Source organism: Stegodyphus dumicola, chromosome 10 (assembly GCF_044657685.1).
Source record: "Stegodyphus dumicola isolate Sdum_Otavi_A_Nest chromosome 10, ASM4465768v1".
NCBI classification, from domain to species: domain Eukaryota; kingdom Metazoa; phylum Arthropoda; class Arachnida; order Araneae; family Eresidae; genus Stegodyphus; species Stegodyphus dumicola.
Window position 1 is genome coordinate 22802815 of NC_140777.1, and position 21996 is coordinate 22824810.

At 31.5% G+C, this 21996-nt stretch overlaps 1 protein-coding gene across 1 annotated transcript in view; it reads left to right on the forward strand.

Moving 5' to 3' along the window:
• Positions 1–404: 404 nt before the first annotated feature.
• Positions 405–21996, forward strand: part of LOC146994918 (uncharacterized) — a 59665-nt gene continuing 38073 nt past the window's right edge. The window contains exons 1-2 of the mRNA XM_085825094.1: positions 405–735; positions 945–1057. Coding sequence (XP_085681220.1) covers positions 405–735; positions 945–1057 — 444 coding nt within the window. The remainder of the gene's footprint in view (positions 736–944; positions 1058–21996) is intronic.

A 21996-nucleotide genomic window follows, 5' to 3' on the forward strand; every position in this document is an offset into this window, starting at 1 on the left:
GTATCAATTGCTAACTCCAGAATGTATGCTTTCCTTTCCTTAAGGACACAAAATCATTGACGTAAGTTGAGCAGTCGTGGCATGAAAGGATTTTGCCCCACCCACATGTCGAAATGGTGTCCTTGTCCAGGAAATGCAAAGAATTTATGACACCACATTTAGAAAAGAGAGATTTCCCGTTTCTTAAGGCCCGTCTACACGTACCGATTTTATCGGCCGACTTTCTCGTACGATTTTATCTGCGAGAGCTTGCTTGTCTACACGCAACGATTTTGTCGTCGGTACAGGAAATGCCTTAACCAATCACTGTCCGAGGAAGAATTCCCGCCCTATGTAGCGTCACACTATCAACAACTGTGAAAACGAAACTGTGGGGGAGTGAATTTAGGCGACAATAATAAAAAATGGATGAAGATTTCCCGTTAATTGCTACTGTAGCAACATCTACGATTTTGATCTTCGCTGCTGCTGCTGCAGAAGAAGAAAAAAGAAAGCGTATTTGGACGAGAAATTGGGTGAAACGCAGAGAAATTCATGGAGCCCATAATACCCTGTTCCAAGAGCTGCGTTTTGAAGACAGGGTGGGATTTGGAAAGTATTTGCGAATGATGCCGTGCGATTTTGATTATTTATTAAACTTAGTGAGCAGCAAAATTAAAAAACAGGATACGATTATGCGTTGTGCAATTTCACCATCTGAGAGGCTGCATGTTACTTTACGCTTTCTAGCTGGTAGTAAGTTAATTTTTATTTTATTGGAAAAAAATCAATTAATTTTGATAAAATTAATAAATCAAATTCACAAAAATTGAAATATAAATTCAAACAATACTTTTAATCACTATTTTTTAAAATTTGAGAAATTTATAATGAATAAATATCATAATTATATCACTACATCATTTTTAATAAATTTATTTTTTAAGTTTTTTATTATGTTACAGGGTGTTCCTATTCAAATTTACAGTATTTGTTTAGAATACCTAAACAAACATTGTCAAGAGTGATACCAGAAGTATTGGATGCTTTATGGGAATGCATGCAAGATTACATAAAGGTGAGTTAAAACCTCATATATCAATGTTACATATGAGGTCTTATAATTCACAACAACATCATGACCTTTTAATTTTTAAAAAAATGTTCATTTTTACAAGATCAGGATACTAATATTAAGTTGAATTTTTCTCAAATTTGTAATATTGAATTAACTTCAGAGCTTGTTTTCCTTGAAATATGATTCATTTAAAAAGAGTATTACAGGAGTGCAATATATAATTTTCTATTTAGAATTAAGAGCCTCACCAGTGGTTGAGTGGTTAAGACAACTGTATACTGGTAGTTCGACCTGGCTTGGGTTCCTTCCCAGGCGAACAGGTTGGCTGCATGGTTGGTTTTTGTGGTTACCCCATGTGTAACATAAATATGAGCCAGTTTCCCTTAGAAAGGCCTCTATGAAGGTTTCTCTCCTCTTACGCAGATAGTCCTCGAGGCTTTGCGATATTTAAATTTAAGTAATCTATTTACAATTAAAGTCATAAAATAGTTACATTGGGATATCTGGATAACGGATAACTTTGAGTTTTTTCTTTTTAAGTACTAGCAGAGAGAGATTTAGTATAGCAATTGGAATTTCATTACTCATGTAACATTCCCTTGAAAATGTTATGCAAACACCGTACTGATGAAATGTCTCTCCAAGTTATATTTTACACTAACCATTACACTTCAGTTGCATAAGCATGCACATTTTACCATGTAATAAATCAGGGCTTTTTAAACTTTTTTGATTGACACTTGATTTTATGGTGGTTAGAGATGAAAATGTCTATCACTAATATGTTGCAGAAAAAGGTAAAAGTTTATGGCAGTCTCAGAAATTGTAGGAAATCTTTTGTAATTGCTAGCCAAAAATCTTCTGAAGACTTCGTATTAAAGATAAAGTTCAAATCGGTACGTGTAGACGGGCCTTTAGGGATCTTTAAATGAATTCAAGGTCAAAGAAAAAGGGGCATGTTTTATGCGACAAAGCTAACAACTCGCTTTGCAATCCCAATTCAACGGGTTTTGCTGTGTTTCAACAAAGAACACAAAGTTTCATTCTGGTTGCTTAAACATTAAGCGGCAAATATTCCAGTTAATTTTTTTCCCTTAAATTTATCGAAATTCATGACTTCTTCTTCACTTATGGGGAGAGGAAATGGAATGGATGAATATTTTTACTTGAAATAATGAGTAAATCAATATTTAACCTATTTTTCATATCAAAATTTACAAAATATTCTCACATTGCAGATAAAGTGCAGGTTAAGAATTCTTTAAAATTCCTAAACGAGAATTAAATCTGAAGGCATAGAACTCGTAAATTGATTTGCTTTAGGAAAGAGAATAGCTGTGGTGTTTCATAGCCTGTAAATTACTCAGCTACCAAAAATTCAGACTAATCTGTAAAAGATAATTCTGAAGATATGAAATTTGTTTTGAAAGAAATATTTTAATTTCCCTTCATTTGAAAAAATATAATAAATTACAATTCATTTTAACAACGTGAAACATTTAAGCCTAGAATTCAGTAATGCGCAATAATTTGTATGTTATTTAAACGGAACTGAATTGAATTATTATATAATAATAAAGCACTCAAGGAATATTTGCCCAAGGGGAAGAACGCCTTCGTGGAGTACTTTCTAATCGTTATTTGAAATGAAAAAGTGTGTGTGTGTCTGATTGTAGCAAAGTCTCGAGGGCTATCTGCCTAAGGAAAGGAATGCCTTCGTGACGGACTTTCTATGGGAAACTGGCTCGTATACACATTACACATGGGGAAAACCACGAAAACGCCCATGCAGCCAGTCCGTTCGCAGAATTCGAACCTCGGACCGAACTACCAGTGTTCAGCGACTTTACCGCTCGGCCGGTAGTGAGCCATATTTGAAATGAAACTTTAAATTTTACACTTTTCCTTTTAATTTATTTTAATTTGTATTCTACTTTTACTTTGCACAGAGCATTCAGTACGTGAAATCGCCAATAATAATATAATAATGATAATAAAATGACATCATACAACTAAAAGTATATACTACTTCGTAAATTTCGATAAACTAATTACTGAAAATATTAAGCATATCAATGGCAGCGTTGGACTTAATAGTTTTAAGTTGCATTTCAACATCTGAAAGAACACGAATTACAATACAATTTTCACTACACAGACGAATGGAAAAGAATTCTTCCACTTTTATTGGAATATTTCAATAATTTTCGCAATTAAAAAAAATTAGTTAAAACGTTTTAGTGGAAAATGATGCGATTTTCACTCATAAAATCCCTTTTCGCATTATTCTCTTTCATTTTGGCACCACTGCGTAGCTTTTCTAAGACATAAATAGGTTCTGTTAATATATGTTCCCATACATTATATGTATTTTTCAAATTTAGTCATTAATAAATTAATGTTTAAGATAAAAATGATACGGCTTAATTTATAAGCAATGTAAAAACTGGAAATCTGAGGTAATTAATTTCTGAGCCAGAAATAGTTGTTTTAAGACGTAAATAAAATAGATAACAATAATCAAAAATATTAATGCTCCTAAAATATATCGTGATTTTTGCTTTCCTAACTGATTTTTGCTTTTTGATCCACCTGGGGTAAAAAATATATATATATATATATATATATATATATATATATATATATATATTAAATGATGTTTTTTGCATTTCTCTAAGAAGTGCGCAAAACTTGTTTCATACAACTTTATTTTTAGTAATTATGAAGAAACTTTATACTTGTTTCCTAAACAAGTATTTATTTATGCTAATTTTAGAATCTATGCGACAGATTACTCATCTTCAAATATACGTTAGTGTCAATAAGTTTAACTACAAATTATTAAACATTTCTGGGAACTTGAAACTTGGAAAGTTTAATTTTAAAATTTCCATGTCACATATTACACAGTCATCTTCAAAGCTGTTTGGATACAGGTCAATAAAATTTGTTTATTATTTCATCCTAAACTTGTGGAAGAATTTCCTAAAATTATTCGAATATCCATAATTTTCACTGTTAAATATTTAATAATTATACATTAACTGAAATACATTTATAGTACAGAGGAAATGCTAAAAGATATTGCAGGTCATGTATTATGTGTCATTGGAATATGAAAATAATAATAGTAGAATTTGAAAAAAAAATTAAAAAAAAAAACGGATGTTTCACCTTTTTAGAAAGGAAAGTGGACATCTTTACAGTAAAATCTTACATGAAAGTTTTACTGTGACTCAATTTGGGAAGACACTGGAAATTTATGGTGGAGGCGGGGTCCCTTTCTTTGCTAAACAGCTGCGTTGAAGTGTGAAATGCTATCTTCAGTATACTTGTAATTGGCTGATGACTCAGAACAGTAAACTGAACTTGCTCGTATTCTAATGACATTTCTCTAGTCTACATCACTACATCGAGAGCATAAAGAAGTGTTTCTTTAAAATTAAATTTGAAAGGGATCTCAAATATAATTCTTCATTATAAAGGTAAGTTATTGATTTGTAATATTACATAAACTTAATTCTTATAATTTCAAACTTACTAATAATTCAATTTAATTAAACTTTTAATCCATTTATCTAAAAATCCAAACTTATCACCATTAACAATGCAAATGTCTTCCCATATTAATAACGCATTGTTATATTAACATGAAATATTTTTATGATAAATATGAAATATAAATATATATTTCCATACATTAAGAAACATAATGACAGGCCAACAATAAAAAACAAATTTTTTTAAACTTGTCTTGCACTATAACTGCGGGATTGAAGTAAAATAAACTTAAAGCATCTAAAGTTAAAATTGAATTGGAATCAAAGGAAGGCAATTCCTTGAAGCTATAAATAACTGCAACCGTGTATAAAAGGTTTAACGCAATATCTAAACAAATTTAAAATAGGAATTCATAGTAGCATAAACTCGAAAAATAAAAATGCAAAAGGGAAACATACAAAATTATAAAAATTATTCTCCTTTTACTGAAACTCTAATTCAGAACTCATCAGGAGAAAATGAATTAAATCTTCATAACAGTCGATTAATACGTTTTGAAAACATATTTCGTTGTCCTGGTTCATTTGAGATCTAAAACCGTAAAAAGAATCAATTAAATTTTCATTCAAGACATTAAAATTCCTATAAAACCGAAAATCGAATCTGAAATGTACGAGAATTTTCTCTACACGCTTTCGAAACACTTGGAAAAAAGAATAAACCCATTGTGCCGAATTGACTACTCAAAAATATCATAAAACTTTACAATGCAAATTGACCTTTAAAAAAAAATTGGTTTAAAACCATCATATGCAAATCCGAAATTCAAAAGCAATTACAAATAAAGAGCAAAGCAAATGTACTTTAAACCAAATTGTCATTTAAACAACACTCAAAAATTGGGTGATCCCCGATTATGCTAAACTAAACTTCTAATACCAAGAAAACGAAAAACTTTTCATAGAGATTTCTATTTTATTTTTAATATTTTTGTCATTAATAAATTAATTATGAAGATAAAAAGAAAATTAATAGGGTTTAATTTATAATCAATGTAAAAACAGGAAATCTGAGGTCTTTCATGATAATTCATAGAAACTAAATAGTGTTAAAGTAGGTCCATTATGTCGATTGATATGCATTAATATCATTTATTGTCCTGTGGCTTAATTTTAGAAAACATCTAATAAACACTTTAATTTACAATATACACAGAATTACTCTTGGCTTGAATAAAGGTATTCTGATAAGGATATGTATGAATTCGAAACAGAAGTTGTTTTTCAGGAGAAAAGATTGCAGATGAAATAGTTCACATATTCTGTGTATATTGTCTAAGAGATGATGCAAATATGATATTTTTTTTTTTTTTTTTTTTTTTTTTTTTTTTTAGTTCTTGATATGTATTTCTAATGTCTATTGTCTTCGAACTGCAAATTCATCGGCAAATGGGAACTCCAATAATTCAAAACTTAAACAATTCGTTTAACAAACGAAATAAATGTCTAAAATTATTGAAAACTTTATTTATATTAAAGCTTTTCGTGTTTTATTGCATACATTTAAAATATTTTTGAAACATTCTTATTTGAGAATTTAATTATACGGCTTAGAAACAATGAAAACTATACTGCAGCTTAAATTGTAATTGACAGGAAAGTAATGCAATACATTAATATTAAGATTATTATTAATTGTCAACTTTTGTGCTTATGTATGTTTAAATATCTGTAATTCCATTATCTTCGGTTTTTATAGCTGTAATTCTGCCTAAAATACAAATTTTTCTTATGTCCTTTCATTCTTTTGTTGCCCACCAACGGCCGAGCGGTAAAGACGCTGAACACTGGTAGTTCGGTCCGAGGTTCGAATCCCGCAAACCGGCTGGCTGCATGGGCGTTTTCGTAGTTTTCCCCATGTGTAACGTGTATACAAGCCAGTTTCCCTTAAAAAGTCCTCCACGAAGGCATCCCTCCCTTTAGGCAGATAGCCCTCGTGTGCTTTGCCATAATTAAATAATCCAATCCATTCTTTTATCATTAAATTAAAGTGTTTATTTCTGTATACTCTAAATTTGCATTATCCTTCATTTTTAAAATGATGCGAAAAACTAAACTCTAAATATTAAGCAATATTAAATTCGATAACAGGCGTAAAAGTCAACAAAATATAAATTCCAAATTGCCCGAGATATGCTTTTGCATGTATATGTGTGTATTCAATATCTTCCTTTCTTTTGTCTTTCGTATCCTATCTTACTAATTTTCTTACTTTTCATTTGTTTCAATATTCATATAAGTTTACGATTTGCTTATTATTTCTTTATATACCATTAGTTTTAAAATTAAAACATACCTTTTAATTTTACATTTTATTTGATTTTAATTATTCCTTGTTTTATTTGTTTAATTTATAATCATTTTTCATTCACTGTTCTTGATGGCTTACAGTAAGACTCTGACACTTTTAGTTCCTAAATTAAGCCCAGGTTTAATAAATATCAATGTGCATAATTTTAACCTCTAAAGACTTGTATGTTTTTTCGTATTATCCCGGCAAAGATTAATCACAGAGAAACTACATACATTACAGAAGCTAGTTAATCAGAAACTTATTGTAATGAATTTTTACATTAATCCTTCCAGATTTTAGTTCAGGAAATTAATATCATAAAAACATTTAAAAAATAAAATGAGTTAAAAAATTGATATAGCATTAATTCAGAAAAAAAATCTGAAAGGTTTCAGATTTTAAATTACGTTTAAAGGGGCGTTTTTTTAACGTTTTGTGTGTTATCATGTTTTTTACAAACCATAAAATTCAGTTTAACAGCAATGTCGCAAAATAATTTTAAAATCAGCATATCTTTAGAATTTCTGATACACAGCTCCGCGCGATTTTTTTTCCTCGTAGAGTGTTGTCACTGCTCACTTTTACATCGTTGAGTTTGTTAATAAAAAATTCGTTAAAGTTTTACACAATATGAAATAGATAATAAAACAAATTCCAAATTTGGGCTTCCAGATGCCCTTATTCGGGTGGAAACGTACGTTATTCAAAATTGAATGGCTCTAGGTACCGTTGTTTTATCCCAATGCAAGAAATAGATACGTTTACGCAGATTCTTCCTTATTTAATTTCATTAAATATAACACAGGGCGATAATATTGGGTGGCAACAATTTGAAAAGTGAATCGGATATTTATAGTGAACCAACGCAAAATGCCGAAACGAAAATAATAGTCCGACAGAGCAAATTGCACCTTTTTTGGACTAAAAAAATTAATTTATTTTGCTTAATTTTTATTCTTTAAATATTTATACTGGTTGCAATAATCTTTTTCACAAGCATATTGCTCTCTCCTGATAGTATAAACAATAAATTTAAAAAATTTAAATTTGATCAATCTTAGCTACATTTGCGCTAGATTTTTCACACTAAAAGTTCTAAATTTTTAGCCCAAAAAGGCTATTAATTTCGTTTTGGCATTTTGCGTTGGTTCACTATAAATATCGTTTCACTTTTCAAATTGTTGCCACTAAATATTACAGCCCTGTGTTATATTTAAAGAAATTAAATAATGAAAAATCTGCATAAATGTATCTATATTTCTCGCATTGGGGTAAAACAACGGTACCTAGAGCTATCCAATTTTGAATCATGTAATCTTGCACCAAATATAGGCATCTGGAAGCCCGAATTTGGAATTTGAAATTTGTTTTATTATCGATTTCATATTTTATAACTCTTTAAAGTGTTTTTGATTAAGAAACTCAACGATTTCAAAGCGAGCAATGGAAATTTTGTACGAAAAAAAAAAAAAAAAAAAATACCGCTAGTGCGCGAGACTGTGTATCGGAAATTCTAAAGATATGCTCATGCGATATTGCTGTTGAATTTAATTTAATAGTTTAAACGGGAAGAACATGATGTTTAATAAATAAAAGTAGCACACGAAACTTTAAAAAAATGCCCCTTTGGGCGTAACGTAAAACCTGAAAGCTTTCAGATATTTTTGTAAATTTCGTATGAACTAATTTTGCCTCTCTAGCCGTTTATTTGCAGTAAGTTTCTCGCTGGCTTTACCCTTGTCCCGTTTCCGGCTTGATTATTCATTTTCTTTTCATTATTTATTTATTTCATGGATAACTTATATGGCACTCCCTTCCCCAAATCATAGCACTGAAACAGAATATTTTGTCTGTTTGGTTAATTAAGTGGAAATTTTTTGTTATTTGCTCTTATTCTTTTATTTTCATCTTATTCAGTGTTTTATTGCCAATAAAATAACGTTACAGAAAGAGCTATTTTTTTACAAATTTTGCAAAATTTTTTAAAGTTTTAAACAAAAAGTAAATAAAAATTAACACAAATCATTGTTTACATTTTAATTTTTTTTTTTTATTTGTGGAGGAAATTTATTCTGTACTATTATAGCTTGCTAAAAATATTTATTCTAGTTTCTTATGGCATTCTTGGCAGACAAAATTTAAAATTTCTCGTCTCAGTTGCTATTTGGCAGGATATACTCATTCATGTAAACCACGCGAGTAAATTCTGCAAAGTATAAAGAATCTGCAGTCAGCTGTCGGAGCTCTGCAGAATGAGAAAACATATTTAGAAAGTTGTAGAAGTGATAATAATAATTTAATAATTTAAATAATAATTTAATAGGTTTCATCTCCGAAGAAAAGTAAATGGCAGAAACGTTAGAAATCTACCCTTACTTTAGCCAGTCCATCATACCCTAAGGCGACTTAGATTGTTTGGGTACGAGGCTTCATATGAAAACATACAAAGTGTTGGAAGAGTAATTTAAAGTAGAACTGTATTTCTACACGTTAGAGCGCCTTGTCATTTTAGAATATGTATAAAATCTTGAATGTTTTCCAAATATACTGGAGTGGAACTTCGAATTTTGCTGTCCTTTCCTATAACAGTTGCAAGTGAAGAGAGATATTTTTCAAAATTAAAATACATACAAACTTATTTAAGATCTTCTATGACGGAGACTAGAAGATCTTAAACAAGTTTGTATTTAGGTGTATCTTGCTCTAATTTCTATAGAGCAAGATACACCTAAAGAAATTGATCTTTCTGACTATGTTCGAGAGTTTTCGGAAATGAAGGCAAGGAGCTTTCATAAAATTATAGCTAATATTATAAAATAAAAGTTGTTACCCTGGTAAAAAAAATCATTCAAAAATAAATATTTACACATACTTTGGCGCAATTGAAAAATATGACTATTCTTCAGTCTTGTAGATTTCTTTACTTCTGACGAAGAGGGACCTAAACCTGCTTGCCCTAGAAATTGTTTGAGATCTTAACATAAATCTACACCAAACTTAAGGTTATTGTGTTACTAATTTTATTTCACTCGGCGTGTTTCTCTTCTATTTTCACAGAATATATTGTTTTCAATGTTTTATAATATAACCAGTTATTTAAGTTTGCTAAATTAAGCGAAAAAAACTTAGATTGGTGCAGATTTTATATAAAAATTCAAAATGTATTTGTATGTAAAACCTCTTAGATTTTATATAAAAATCTCCGTAAAACTAAGCTTTCTTACTTCGTAAAAGCATTGTTTAATGCTACACTTTACGTGACATGTTCCTTTTTTTATATAGACTTATTCATTTATTATCAGTATGTATCTCAGTGAAAGGAGAGAAAAGTCTGTCTCTCGCATGCACACAAAAAGTCTTAAATAACTGATTAAAATCATCTGATATCAAATATCCAGACTAAAGCAAATTTCACAGTTGATTAAGGGAAAATATTTTCCTTTTTATTCTTTCTTCATGTTACGTACCTTTCAACTGGTTCCCTAAGGATGTGCTTTTATTTTTTAACAAATAATCCAGATGTAATAAAATTAATCATAAAAACACTAGCTCGTAAAATCCTTGATTTTTTTAAACTTTTTTAAAATTTTAATTTTAAATTTTTAAAAATTTTAATTTTAACTTTTTAAAAATTTTTATTTTTATTTTTAAGCACATTAAATTGATTGAGGGGGGCCATGAAAAATTTTTGCATAGGGGTCCAAGAGTTCTAGTTACGCCACTGGAAGGAGGATACTATTTCAGAGAAGTGTGGGGAGAAATTGGAGAGAAGGGTGTGTCTAAAACGGTGAAAGTAATGACTGCGCGGTATTGGCTGGTGTTGTTTGAGTAAAACGTATTTTTTTTATTCTGCGTCCTCCGTTTTCGTTTACTTTTTGTAGTAGGTTCCAGGAATAAAGAAAGATATAATAGATGTTTCGAACCCATTTATCATTTTTGAATTATTTTTTGATGAACTGCTCGTGCTTCATATTGTTACTAAAACTAACCGTTTCGTAGACCGTTTTGACGAGTATATGAACCAACAACTTGCAAGCGAAAAATCAAGAACAAAATCGTGGCATTCAACTAATTGAGAAGAAATATAATATGTTTTTTTAGGCATACTGATTTCACAAGCTATAACACTGAAACCAGATATTACACTTTGCTGGTCTAAAAATAAATTCCTCGAAACTCGTTTTAGAGATCTTTTTTATTATAAAAACATCATTTTTATTATACTTACACATTTTTATAATAATTTTACTCAAAACATTAAATTTTGTGCATTCATTTTTTTTCTTTTATTCTTTATTTTGTAAAAGTAAACAGTTTTAGAAAGTAAAACTTGCACTTATTTTTTCCCTAATACATCGCATAAATACGCGCGCCTGTGTGAAAAACCGTGGCACTGGGAAATGAATCTTATACGTTTTCGCGGCAGTTAAGGGGTTAAATATCACTTGAAACGTGTGGTGGGAAAAACAATTCTATCTTATAAAGAATTTTTTTTACTCTAATTGTTCAAATTGAATCTGTACTTAATTCTCGCCCTCTTTGTCCCATATCAAATGATCCAAATGATGTAGAGGCATTGACACCTGCTCACTTTCTTATTGGTTCATCTTTAATTGCATTGCTTGAACCTAATTTTACAGAGATTTCTATAAATCGGATAACTAGATGGCAAATGGTTCAGAAATTTAATCAAAATTTTTGGAAAAAATGGTCGTCTGAATATTTAAACAAACTTTTAAATAGACCTAAATGGTATAAAGGAAAAGTACAAATGAAGGAAGGAGATTTGGTTTTAGTAAAAGATTCGTATAATTACTCTCCTTTAAAGTGGCATTTAGCACAAATTATTAAAACCCATCCAGGTCAAGATAATATTATTCGAGTTGTGACACTTAAAGTTAAAAATGGAACCTATAAAAGGCCAATGACAAAAATTGTACCTTTGCCTTTTGTTAATGAAAATGTTTCAGTTACTTAAATTTTATTTGTAGTTAATTATTAAATTTGAGTTTGTATAATTGTATAACCGTCATTATTATTATCTTGGAGTGTTGAGTTTGTATTTTATAATTTGTGTTCTAAACTTATGCTGAATGTAACATTCAAGGCCGGGATGGATGTTGACACCAGAGGCGCCATCTGTGAAAAATATGTTATATTTGTGTTCTAAAATGATGACGCTGATGTTCGTTTATAGCGCCACCTTGAGGACACTTGTATTGGGTTTTGAGTGTGTTCTGAGACGCCGCCGAGAGATGTGAACTAACTATGCGGCTTTTTCAATAATTATTAAATTTGAGTATACGGTCCATTTTTGAGTTTTTGTGTAAAGTGATTTATTTAATTATGAGTTTTACTGACGGGCCCAATCACGAAAATGCGATATATATCACATAGTTAATGATAAAAGTTTAAAATAAAGAAATATGCATGCATTTCCACAATAATAATGGTATGAAATCCGTAATATGTTTGAAAATATGATCATTATATAAATGATCACAAAAATGCAACACAAAAATCACAGTTACAGATGAAAGTTTTAATAAATAAAATATGCATGCATTTCCACAATAATGTTACAGCTTCGAAATGTATTCCAGGCTATTCAATCATCCAGTCAGGTTTATATTTTACATTCCGGATTCTTTTATGCACATAATTTCGATTAATAAGTTTAAGAGGGTTATTTTTATTCTTTTTTTCTTGTTTAAGTGCGAAAATTGTTTTCATGTAGGTAACCAAAGAAATGTAATCCTGAATTGCATAACTGCAGGGAAACAAGATTTGTAACAAGCGCTTCTATGGCTTTTGACGAAGTTATGCAAATGTTTAAATTTCCGAAAGAAACCAAATAGAATAGGATAAGATTATTTGAAATTGTCTGTATTTATTCCGTGAAAAGTTAAATCATAAAATATTATTTTTGTGCAATCTGAACATTGTCTACGTATAACAGTGATTGCAAACTGGCGGTCCCCGAAGCTATTTTATGTGGTCAGTAAATGAATTTCAGTTATGCATTTGTTGCAAATACAGTCATGCAAAGATCAGTGGCGTAGCTAGGGTGGGGCAAGGGGGACATCTGTCCCCGGGTTCAGCATCCAGGGGGGCTCCAATTTGATGATACGAAATTTTAGAATGGCACATAGAAGGGGCGCAAAATCTTCAGCTGTCCCCGGCTCTGGCAAAGATTTCTATGTTTCACTTATTTGAAGTTTCAGTTTATTTTGCTTTCATTACTATTAAACATGAACATGAGTAATACTTCAGAAAAATATAAATATAAATCTTATTCAACAATTTGAAGATACAAATTTAATTAACTTTTGTGAAAAAATAAAGAAATACTCATATTTTGGCTAATGGTTTAGATTTTTTACTCATATACCCAACTTTTAATCCATAAAAATCATCTATATAAAGAAATCAGTGAAATATGCTTGACGTAGAAAAACAGCAGAATAATGTTTGTTTAATATTTTATATTAACTTATTAGCATTTCAAAGTATGATTATCATTTTATTGCCTTTTTAATAATTATATTTGAATATAAATTTAATTATGATGGGTTTAAAACTGCTGTTATGATACAGAGTGTCTTTCAGCGACTGGAGTGTAAAACTGTTGCACACTGGTAGTTCGTCTCGAAGTCAAGCCATGGCTAACAGACTTCCTCCTTAAGCAAATACGAGGGTAGTCCGATTAGTACTTAGCCTCACCTCCCGCCACTATCACCGGCGCCACTATCGTAAAAGAAATTTATTATCGTGTAGTACATCCTTGTAGACGGCTACTATCAAAATTTCAGCCATATTGGATTTGTAGTTTTGTTTTGACCGCGTGTAGAAGCGGGCGTGTCCGCGGATTTTAGAAAAATGGAAAAAGAGCAATATTGGTCGGTGATTCGATTCTTGTTTTTGGAAGGGAAAATCGCGCAGCGAAATCAAAGAGCGCTTGGATGCTGTGTACGGTTACTCTTTTCCTTCAATAGCGAACGTCAAAAATTGGTTTAACGAGTTTCAACGTGGCACATGTCAGTTTTTGATGAGCCACGCCCAGGTGCCCCCAAAACGGCTACCACGGAGGATAACGTGACAAAAGTCCACGATCTCGTATTGGCTGCCAATGAGCCTATTAATCTTAAACTCTTTCCTCTCCGCTTTTTGCTTTAGTGTTAGTATTGTGTATAAAAAATTTATAAAAACCAAAAAAAGTATAAAATATAAAATACAAAAAAATTATAAAACCTAAGAACTTATAAAAATATTATGATACTTAAGTTTTTTATTTCTCATCTCTATCCTTAAACTTTCTCGAGCCAGTGGCTCCCTCTAGTGTGCATCAAGTAAATCACTTATGCAAAATTTTTCCTATTTCTGCTCGCTTTTAGTAATTCTGATGAGGAGGTAAATGGTTTTGAACCATAGGCACTCCGAAATCTTCAAATCATTGGCATTGGCATACCGCCGACTGAAGGCGCGCGAGATAGCTGAGACAGTAGGCATCTCATAAGACCACGTGGGTTATATCCTGCATGAAATATTGAGCATGAGAAAGCTGTCGGCTCGATGGGTGCCGCGTTTGCTCACTCCGGACAACAAGCGCATCCGTGAGACCATTTGAGAGCAGTGTTTGACACTGTTTAAGCGCAATACGAAGGAGTTTCTGCGTCGTTTCGTGACCGATGACGAAACATGGATTCACTGGTACACAACAGAGACCAAGGAACAGTCGAAACAGTGGACTTTACCCGGCAAATGTGCTCCAAAGAAGGTGAAGACTGTCCTATCGGCCGGAAAGGTGATGGCCACCGTTTTCTGGGATTCACAAGGTGTGATCTACATCGACTACCTGGAGAAGGGTAAAGCGGTCACATAGCTCTACTATGTCGAACTATTGGGCCGATTCGACCTCGAATTGCAGAAAAAACTGCCTTATTTGGCGAAGAAAAAAGTGCTCTTCCACCATGACAATGCACCGGCTCACACCTCGTAGCCCGGGAATGCTAAGTAATTTTGATATTCTAAGTAATTCTAATCGTATTTATACATGGACATAATCAGAAAAAAGGCATTTATACATGCACATAATAAGAAAAAAGGCATTTGGTTAGATTAAACAAATGACTTCCATAAATTAAATATATATATATTCGTATTAGAAGTACAATTAATTTATTTAGAAATTAATTCCTGTTTGTAATAGCCGGACTCCCATGTATTTAAATATTAAGCAGAAAATTTAAAAAAATTCATTCTAATTAGAAATTGTCTGAAATACGAGCAATAAGTTAGAAAAAGAGCATATTTCTATTCTGATTAGAATGTAATTAATTAATTTAGAAATTAGTTATCTGTAAATACACATGGGATAATGTGAGCCATAAGTACGGAAAAAGAGCATATTTTGTAATTCTCTTGTATAAAAATAAAATAATCTTATTCTAATTACAAGTGTAATTAATTTATTTAGAAAATAATTAAACAGCGAATTCAAAATGTCTACTGACAAAGTCATGTGATCATCAGCACAAAGATTTATCTGCAAAGTCATGACACATCTACGATAGTAGATAAAAAATGGGGGTTCTGCGACACGAGGTGTGGGGTGTGGGCGTGGTCAATGACATCACACAGAAGGCGGGGACAAAGGCAACGTCATCACACTAGGAGGCGTGGTCTCGAATGGAGTTGAGGTGTTGGTAGACTGCCGATTGAGTTGCAGACCTCCTGCTTTTCATTTAAAGTTAGTTTTTTAAATTGGCAACAGGAAATATTTTCTGCATCTTAATTTTGATGAAATGGCGATGCTGCCCTCTCTTGACGAAAAAGTGAATTATATGTTTTAGAAATATATTTTTTAAGTCTGGTGTTAAAATTATTAATGCGCGACTCTGAAAACAATGTAAAAGAAACAAATATAAAAAAGACTTTCCTTTAATGATAGTTCATCATGTTATGAAAATGTAACTACAAGATAATTTTTTTTATTACTCAATTTTATTCTGATACTTTTATTTTTTCTAGTTTTCCATGAAACTTTAACGTATTTCTCAGGTTTTCTGTTTTCATAATAACATATTCATTTACTGTCATATTTTTTTAATACTTAACGTTTCTAATTTGTAATATTTTATTTAATTTCCACATACTATTTCTTTTTTTCATACATTTCATAAATTTCAGCATACCCTGATTTTTAACTTATATGTTATATTTCACAAACGTTCTCGCACATGCTGTTTATTTGTTACATTACTTAATTTTAGATGCAATTTCACACTTTTTTTAACGTTATAATGTTCAATATATTCTGAATTTTAACTTCATTTACTTTTTTTAAACCATTCTAGTATTCTATACACACTTTAACTTAGTAGTAAATTGTATTTAAAAAGAAACGTTTATTTTTCGTGATCTTAGTTCTTTTACTAAATTTTCTACAGAATTTCTAATTTCTTTCACGTGTTTAACAATATCTTCCTTACATTACCGAATATTTTTTAAAAAAACTTCTTAAGTCTATAACTGTTAATTGCTTTTCTTACGTTCATGATTTCCCTTCTGTGTTTATATTTCTTAATTCTAGCTTAACTTATTTATTATAATGTTTTTATTTCTGTCTCATCACTCGTAATTCCAACATTTTATCCCTTTTTATTCATTTTAACGATATGGATTGTTTTCATTTACTCCATATTCAAATATTTCCTTACAATTTTTATAATACTTGTTTTATTCCTCGATCATAATAGATCATCTACAGGTTTTACTCAGAAATTTCCATTCACAACTTTACAGTTTAATACCATTTATATCTAAATGTATTTCTTTCTCATATAGTTTTATGGTCTTCAAAGTTTCTAACATCATGTTTAGTTTTAAATCCCGATTACCTTTAAGTGTGTTGATAATTTTCATTTCTAATTTTACAACCACGTTCAATGTTTCATCCACACATACCAAAATATTTCTTACATTTTCTGATATTTAGTCTATGTCATATTTCAGTACTTCAAATGAATTTACACTGCTCACACTATTATTTTTTCATGTTTTAGAGACACTAACTATACTAATTTTACTATTTTTCCTGCACTAATTGCATCTATGTCAGCACTCATGATAAACTAGCAATTGTTTTGCATCACATACATAAAAAAATTCTTAAAACCAACTTTTTCAATACCGTACTCAAATTACTGTTTTCCAGATGGGAATTACCAGTATTCTTTGGTTTTACTCTGTTACATCTTTTTAAATTTTAACATCTTACTTTTAATTCTAACATACATCTTTTGAACAGTTTTTTTCTTTTAATGATAGCCTTACCTTATTTGTTCAAATTAATTCTTTCATTCACCTTCTTTACTACCTTTCAGTACCTTCATAATTCACTATGCAAACGCAATGTCTTTCACTGACATTCTGTTTAATAATACCACAAGTTTCCTTAATTGACAAAAAGCGAATTATTTCTCATTTCAAAATAGAACTACTATATTTTTGCACAAACATTACCTTTATCCATTCAAGCCACCCACGTCAGTTTCTTTTAAACACTTGTAAACAATGGATGCAATATATAAGAAGAGAAATATCATGCTGTTTCAAAACATCATCATCAGCATATTTCTGTTTCTTTTGACACCAGCAAAATTTAAAAAAAAAAAAAGGTTCGTGAGATTTTCTTCAAATTCTGTTTTACTTGAAAAAATGTCCGAACATTCAATACGATGTAAAGATTCATATTGTTTTAAATTCTTATGCTCACTAAATATTTTTTATCATGATTTACTCTTAAAAGTAACTTTATAAGTTTTCATATCCTTTTTACATGAAAAGAACTTGTGATTATTCACTACAAAATTCTAAGACGAGAAGCTTCGCGACTTTTCAAACTATAAACTTAAATTTCTTAGGACATACACTACATCTGATGTTTCTTTCATGAGATTTCAAATATCTCTTCAGATTACTCGTATTCAAGAAACCTTACAAATATATCACATAAGTTCAGCGAATAATCGCTTCATAAACTCTTAAATTTTCAACACGAGTGAATCACTTGAAGCATATTTAATTAATATAATTTCTGAAGTCTACAGCGCTTATCAAGGATCTTCCTTCACTTCTGTATGTACTGTCAAACTTGGAATACCAACAACAACCTTAAGATAATATATTCTTTCGCGTATGATTATCAGTGTTTTAGAAATTTTCCATTACTCTATCATGATAAGTGGATGATGCTTTTAAGATTCTCCTTATGCATATATGTAATATCGAGGTTCAGAATAACAACATTAGGACACTATAACTCTTTTCCACTATCCTATCATGATTATTTTTACACATGTGACGCCGGAAAGACTGGCTTCACAAACAAGACATGATAAGAATGTATTACGATAAGTGTTGATGAAATCATTTCGTTAATGTATTTTTAGATAATTTTTGCTATTTAAGAATGCTACGTATTTCTATATCATTCAGAATTGTCGTTAGATTCAAAAGCGAATATGAGGAATATATGTGATACAGAGTTAAATGTGGAACTATACGAAGAATTTTATTCACGAAATGAAGCTGATATTTTGCTAGATGAACTATCAAATTATGATTTTAAAAATATTAGTTTTGAAATTAATGGGACTCAGTATGTTCCACGAAGAAAAGTACTCGGTTTTGGTGATGAAGGACTTAGTTACGAATTCTCTGGAACGAGCATTTGTGCAGAACCATGGACTCAAACTCTTCTAAATGTAAAAGATTATGTTGAAACGATAACTGGCAAAAAATATAATTTTGCTTTAATGAACTATTATCCTGACGGAGTGGCGAAAATTTCAACGCATAAAGACAATGAAACTTGTCTCGAACCTGAAAGTGATATACCTATCATCAGTTTAGGTGCAAAACGTCAAATGGTATTTACCAGGCGAAATTTCACATCTCGAAGCGTGGACTTAACTCATGGAACTCTCCTTGTAATGAAACCCCCAACGAATCAATTTTGGATGCATGGAATACCCTCTCAACCTGACGTTAAAGATCCTAGAATTAGTATCACATTCCGAAACATAAAAATTTCGAAAATTAAAAAACGACGCTTGGAAGATAATGAGGATGAACTTCCAGAGGATGATTGGTTTGCCCACTATGTTCTGTTCCTGAAAATATCTTCATGCCGAATAATCGAGAACAGAAAAAAGAAAGTTCGAAATTGATTGCACAGTGGACTATTGGTTGGGGATATTTTGTGTCCATAAATCAGTTTGAAAACAGAATGAACATTCATCTACGTGAATGTGTGGAACAAAATAAAATATTATACCCTACTACACGCGGTGTTGTTATAACTCCTGCAACATGGCAAGAATTTTCCTCAAAAATGTATGAATTTAATCTTCTCTATACGAGTGCCAGCATCATTTGCAATAATGAGTTGGTAGTTTTCAACAAAGAAGGTGAGTGTATTTTTCAACAAGTTTTTAAACAAGATGAAAATTCTTTTAAACTAAAACCTACATACCTAAAATTAAACTGTGATATTTTAAAAAAATTGAAAGAAATTATTCCTGATGTATCTAATACTTTATATAAAAGTATTTTTGAAATTATTTTACCGTTGCAAATCAAATGTAAAAACAATTGTTCGGATATGGTAAGTGATGATGATGAACTTTTTAAAGAACTCATAAACTCTATCAAAACTGAATTAAATTCAGTGATTAAAAAACTATTTAAATGCGAAGGTTGCATTGTAAATCATCCTTCACAAACAAGACATGATTGCATTATAATAAGTGTTGATAATAGAATTAAATATATTGGTGAAGATATATTTTTATGTATTAATTTTAAAAATATAAGAGATTCTTTAAGGCAGAAAAACATTTTTCATTTATTTTGTGATAGGTTTTTTGAATTGAAATGTTATGAAGATTATAAAAATGCATTAATATTGTAGGGTTTATATTTATTTTAACTAACATTTATTTTAAGTTTAAACTACCTTTCCTGTCAAGCCTTACTTTCCCCTGGAACTGCCAATGCCAGAGTATGTAAATTTTAGTAGAACGTGCAAGGATTCAAATTATCAGCGGAAGTATTCTGAGTTAAATAGAAAGGAAACGAGTTCGAGGTGTGCTGTTCTTACTTCACGAGCGCGGAGGTAGTTTGCCAGAAATTGAAGAACCCCGCGTTTCGGCCTGTGTGCTTGCCTGGAAGAATTGTTAATCGTTCAAGTGATCTTCAAGTTTGCTGAATTAGCAGCGGTATTGTAAAACGCGGTGAGGTTAGTTACTTTTAGAGAGCCTCGTATTTAGAGTCTTGTCATTAGTTTCTTTTCAGGTTATTATTTTTATTTTACCGCCGAGTTGGCGTAGTTTGTGAGCGTCAAGAGCACGCACTTGTAATTTATTACGTTGAATAAAAAGGGACTTAAACTCTTAGCAAGACTCTGTCATTTATCCAGTTTCAACAGTCACCTCTTGGTTGCGTGCAAGTTGGAGGCGCGCAACGCTACATTGGCGCCCGAGCACTTATCGAACTGAAATGGCCGAAAATTGGATGGAAACCGCTGGACAACACCAAGAAATGACAAACCAATTGGAAGGATTTGGATACCTGGTCCAGACTTTGAGAGCGTCAATCAAGCCAAACGTCAATTTCGACGGAAAAAATTCGGTGGCGATATTTCTAGCAGGCCTAGAAAATCACTTTCAGCTCTACCCTGTGCCTGAAAGACAAAAAGTTGCCATCGCCACATCCGCACTAAGAGGACAGGCCGCGCTATGGTGGAAAAATATAGGCAAATTTTTATTAGGGGAATTTGGAAGCCAGACATATACATTTGAAAATTTCGAAAAATCGTTAGTAAAGTCCTTAAGATCGAGCAAGGCTGGAAGCCGAACTATATAGTTTCTATTAACGGGATATAGAAGAATTGACGGACTTTATTCTACGAAAAATTAAGCTGACGGATATGCTGTATGGGAAGAAACCCGATGCGGAAATTATTGAAATAATCTTACCAAGATTGTTACCCGCTGTTCAAGACTACTTCGAAATTAGAAACCCAAGCACATTGCAGGAGCTCTTCGAATTGGCGGTGAAGTTTCAAAATCGCAGAATAGCGGAAAAAGCTAGAGGGGCAACGTATTCTCAAAGTACCCGAAGGAAATCTTCAAATGAGGAAACCAGAAATGGAAATCGCTCTTATGGGGGAAAGAGCTATCAAGCTAACTCATCGAAACTCGAAGGTCAAGGCCCAAAAGGAAAATTCGAAAATAAACATCCGCGTACCCAGAAGGCACAGATTGAAAGGAAAGCTTTAAACGAGTAGAGGGGCCTGTGAAAGGGAGGGTCCAGACCCCGGAAGTTTTAAAAAAAAACCTCAAAAAGACATTTAAATACGGTCATCGTAAAAAACTCACATCTACCAATTATACAAGTCCTGGTTGGCGATGTACCAGTAGAAGCCCTCATCGATACAGGAGCAGAAGGAAATTTTATGAGTGAAAATTTCTTCAAAAAGAATTTTTATAGGGTACGATTATTTAAAACCAAAAATATGGAAATTATAGCGGCGCAAGGAAAAACATGTCACTGCATCGGGAAATTATCATTAAACATACAGGTAAAAGAGGAAAGCCTCAAAGTATTAATTTTTGTAGTGAAGAATCTGCGAAATCCTCTTATTTTAGGTATTGAGTTTTTAAGGGCCGCGGGGGCCAAATTGAATTTTCAAGACAGTTCCGTGGTTCTGGAGATGGACCAGAGGGTGGTGGAACCTGCGGAGAAACCGCAAGTGGACCTTAGCCATCTGAATGACCATGAAAGGCAAGCAAAACAGCAAGTGGTGAGTAATTTTTCTAATTTGTTTTCAGAAAAACCGGGAAATTGTCAAATAGTTACGCATAAGATACAAGTAACTGCCGAAAAACCTTGTAGGTCTAAACCTTATCGGTATGACAAACAAAAAGACGTAATCATCGAAGAACATATTCAGGATATGTTAAAGAATAAAATAATAACGCCCATAAATAGTGAGTACGCGAGTCCAGTCGTACTATGTA